The sequence below is a fragment of the Condylura cristata genome, unplaced genomic scaffold (assembly GCF_000260355.1).
Source record: "Condylura cristata isolate star-nosed mole 26May11 unplaced genomic scaffold, ConCri1.0 scaffold00181, whole genome shotgun sequence".
Classification (NCBI taxonomy): Eukaryota; Metazoa; Chordata; class Mammalia; order Eulipotyphla; family Talpidae; genus Condylura; species Condylura cristata.
The window spans coordinates 16,194-20,415 of NW_004567282.1; the positions used below are offsets into that span (position 1 = coordinate 16,194).

At 49.9% G+C, this 4,222-nt stretch overlaps 1 protein-coding gene across 1 annotated transcript; it reads right to left on the reverse strand.

Annotated features, from left to right (window-relative positions):
• Positions 1 to 2,822: 2,822 nt before the first annotated feature.
• Positions 2,823 to 4,105, reverse strand: LOC101625681 (nuclear pore-associated protein 1-like; the record flags this gene model as incomplete). Its single annotated transcript, XM_012734957.1, has 2 exons — positions 4,051 to 4,105; positions 2,823 to 3,214 (listed from the first exon to the last, which is right to left on the reverse strand). Coding segments are annotated over exons 1-2 (447 nt in total), but the record flags the coding sequence as incomplete, so codon positions are not given.
• Between the last annotated feature and the right edge of the window lie 117 nt (positions 4,106 to 4,222).

Here is a 4,222-nt window from a genome sequence, read left to right on the forward strand (position 1 = left end):
AAGACAATTTTACCATTTTTGTAAATTTTAGACTTGAGGACTTGCTCATAATTTGGTGTCCTCTATAATAGTTAAGGCAATAGTACTTAATTCATTTCAAAGCCCCGCCAAGACTTTGCCAAATATGTGGGGTGTCTGCCACTTTCTTTACTCAGCCCCAAATCTGGCGTTTCTGCATCTTGCTTTTTTTAGCCACCTAATCCGGGGTGCCTGCCCCTTGCTTTTCTCAGCCACTTTATCTGGGGTGCCTGCATCTTTCTTCTCAGCAACCTATTCCTGGGAGACTGAATCTTGCTTTTGTCTGCCACCAAATCTGGGGAGTCTGCCTCTTGCTATTTTCAACGACCTAATCTGAGGTTCTGCCTCTTTCTATTGTCAGACAATAATCAGAGTGTCTACGTCGGCCACCTAATCTGTGGTACCTGCCTCTTTCTTTTCTCGGCCACCTAATCTGTGGTACCTGCCTCTTTCTTTTGTCAGACACCTAATCTGACATGTCTGCCTCTGGCTATCCCCTCCACCTTACCTGTGGTGTCTGCCACTTGCTTTTCTCAACCATATAATTTTAGTTTCTGCCATTTTCTTTTGCCAGCTACCTAATCCGGCGTGTCTGCCTCTTGCATTTCTCTGCCACCTAATCTGGGTGTCTCCCCCTTTATTTTGTCAGCCACCTAATATGGAATGTCAACCTCATGGTTTTCTTTGCCACCTAATCTGGCATGTCTGCCCCTTGCATTTCTCCGCCAGCTAATCTGGGGTAACTGCCTCTTTTCTCTGCCTTTTATTCTGGGGTGCATTCCTTGCTTTTCTCTGCCACCTAATATGAGGTGCCTGCTACTTTCATTTATCTGCCACATAATATGACATGTCTTGTTGCTTTTCTCTGCCATCTAATTTTGGGTTCTGCCCCTAGCTTTTCTCATCCAATGAATATGGGTGCCTGCCTCTTTCTTTTGGAGCCACCTAATCTGGAAAATGTCCTTTTTCTCTGCCTTGTAATCTGGGGTGACTGTTGTTTTGTCCCAATTTCTGTGACCGGCCTCAAGAAAGGGAGGCAAAAGGCAAAAATGCTGAGCAAGCAGACTTTATTGCTCCTGGACAGCAGTTGAGACAGAGCCCCTAGGGTGGGGTCCGCAGCTACTGCGAAAAAAATAAGGGGGAATGGTCTCTTACATAGATTCTAAACTCAGATTCCCAAGGGGTGACTCATCGTTGTGTCCTTGATGTGAGGCCCAGTTCACTGTCCCCTTCAGCTAGTCCCATCCAGCATCTCAAGGTCAGTTTTATTACCACTTTATCAAGCTTGGATGCAAGGCAAAATTCTTTACCGCCCTAATTAAGTCCTTGTCAGTAAATCTTTGATCACTCCCAACATTCCCCAATTTTTCTTTAGTCACTAGGAAAAGGGAAGTGGTTTCTCCATGGCTGCTTCCTGCGTGACTTAAGGACAGTTGTGGACTTCCTGCAAAAGAATATAGGGGGCTGTGGGGTGTAACAGGAGCTGATTTACTGCAACCTTGGTTAGAGTTTGCACCCATGCCATTACAAATTGGACCATGCATGGGGCTATAGTAAAGAAAACTATGACTGATATCAAGGGGCCTAGTAAAGGGACTAGCCATGGTGGGAAAGATTGTTTTAGCCAATGCTAGAAGGTGTCTCTTCCAGCACTGGATTTTTTTAATGTTCTTGGCCAACACATAGATTTGCCACATTTTGTTCCACCTGTCCTGAGCTAACTTTGCAGGATGGGTCTGTTTTTTCTATAGGGGAGCAAAGATAGGCCAATGTAGTCCAGCCTGCTGGGAGGTTTTGGGTACCAGCCTAGTTAATCAGGGGAGCAGCATCCATAGATGAAACGTGGCTGGAAAAACAAAGCGTTGCCGTTCCGGTGGACATGACTGACCATACATGAGGCAGTTTTTACAGGGATGCAGAGTTAATAGGCTGAGATGTGACCATTTCAGCGTGAGTGGTCCCTTCAGATAGACTGCTGTGTGCTCTGCGTTACCACCTGCCTCCTCCATAGAGTAAATGAAACTACACAGTGACAAAGTGAACCTGCAGAATTAATGCAATGACATGATGTATTCTAAAGTGGAGGAGCAGTGGGAGCATTTCTCCTTACTCTTGGTAGGGTGATGACATATATATTTTTTAACTTAGATGTGACAGCCTGTGAGAGAGGGGGTCTCCATATCCTCAGTTTGGTTGTGAATGGCTGGTGCCCAGTGCTGCCTGCTGAGGTGACAGAGGCCTCACAACCCATGATGGGCAGGCTGGAACAGGCAAGGTCAGAGGAAGAAGCGGCTGTCTGATGCTTCTTACCAGATTTCAGAGGGGATGTATGGGGGCTAACGGGACCATCAAAGTTTATGGGGGCCCTCTCGGGGCATTCTGTGTGGGTGGGATGGCCTTCAGTGGAGGAATGACCTTTTGGCAGCACACCTGTGCTGTGTGCTGGTAACTTGTGCTGATGACTGAGATCCCTGAGTGGGCTGGGCAGCCTGTCTGAAAATGACAGCCAGGGAGAGCGGCGTAGTGTCCATATAGATTATATCATCAAGGCCCTTGGCTGTGGTGGTCGCGGGGCCAGCCATGGGACTGGTGGGCAGGACAGGAGGCAAAAGGGTCTTGGTAGAAGGACCAGGGGAAGTGGAAGGTAGGACAACGGGAGGGGGAGAATCCACACACATGGGTACTGGGGAGTCATTTTCACAGGGACGGGGCTGGAGAAGGGTTGAGGGGACCTGCGGTATGGGAGTTATCGACATCGCTGATGTTGTCACGATGAACGTAATGGTTGTGTTACTCGGTGTCACCTTCCATATGGGATTGCAGCTGCCTGGTATTAAGAAATCAGCAGCAACAGGTGGTGGACTGATGACAGTTTGAGGTGGAAGAATAGATACAACTGGCCTGACTGATATGTCAGCCAGCATGGGGATAGTGGCAGTGAGCTGTGGAGTGGCCAGGTGTAGTGAGAAGGGAAAGGGAGGCTGAGTGGCACTAGTGTCTGCAGTGGCCACGGCAGACTCTGAGTTCTTGACCTGCTGCCCCTCAGGGTCCTTCCAGGTGCCTATGTTACTGGGCAGAGCTAGACGGAGCAGCTTAGGTGGTGGGGGCACCTCATCTCTCTCACACAGCAGTGACAGTGGCCCGGGCAGTGGTAGTTTTAAGACTAAAGATATTTTACGCTTAGTGGCCCTTTTGCCTACAGATTAAGTTGAAGTGGGGGCTATAGCTTTCCTACCTAAAATATCCGTCCCCGGTACCACCTTCTGGGACACCGAGTCTTTTGCAGACCCTACGCTTTCTGTTGTGGACCAGTGAGATGAGGAGAAGTGGCTGTGGTCTAGAGTGGAGAGAATCATGTCCTCCACAACGGGCCCCGTGGTAGGCTGCTCCTCCCCAACAGGGTCTTCCCTGGAGCTTGTAGGAGGCACATGGGGCTCCTCAACCACACTATCTTGTCTGGGTGTGGGATAGAGATCCTGAGGCCCTGGAGAAGGTCTAGTGGCAGAGAGAACCCCGTTGTCCTCACGTGGAGATGGCAAAATCTGGCGTTCACTTTCTACAATGTTCCCTCTAGCCACGGCTTCCACCTTTGCCATGGTGGTAGTTTTTCGGAACTTCACCTCTGGCCAACGTCTTGGGGAGATGCCACTGGAGCTTTGTTGTTTGTGGGTCCCAAATCCTTGCTGAGGTGTTGCTGTCAAGAGAGCTAGTTGACGTCGCAGTGGTGGTAATGGTCTTGCTCTCAAGTGCCCAAACATCATAGAATTATGTGCAGACATGACAGGTTTTTTGGGGGGATCCCCCAGATACACCGTTGGGAGAATCCCCACATGGCTCCACTGGCTGGATATTATAGGATAATCCCTCTGTGGGCTATTTGAAATCCAGGCAATCGTTGTTTCAAGTGCCTGGGAGCAGGCCGGGGTGCGGGTACAGGAGCAGGAGCTGGAGCTGGGGCTGGAGCAGGAGCCGGTAGGTGGGGCAGCACAGGCGGAATAGGATGGCGGTTGGGTAGTCCAGGTGGGCGCTGACAGGGCAGGGGCTGGCGGCGGGACACAGGAAAGACTTTGCTTAGGAAATTGCCCATTTAGAGCTGTCTGTGCGCCTAACGCTCAGAGTGTCCAGTAAGAAGCTTGGAGAGCCTCTCCTCTGCTTCTCTCCACTCGGAAGATGCAGCACAAACTGGTTACCTGGGGGATGGTGA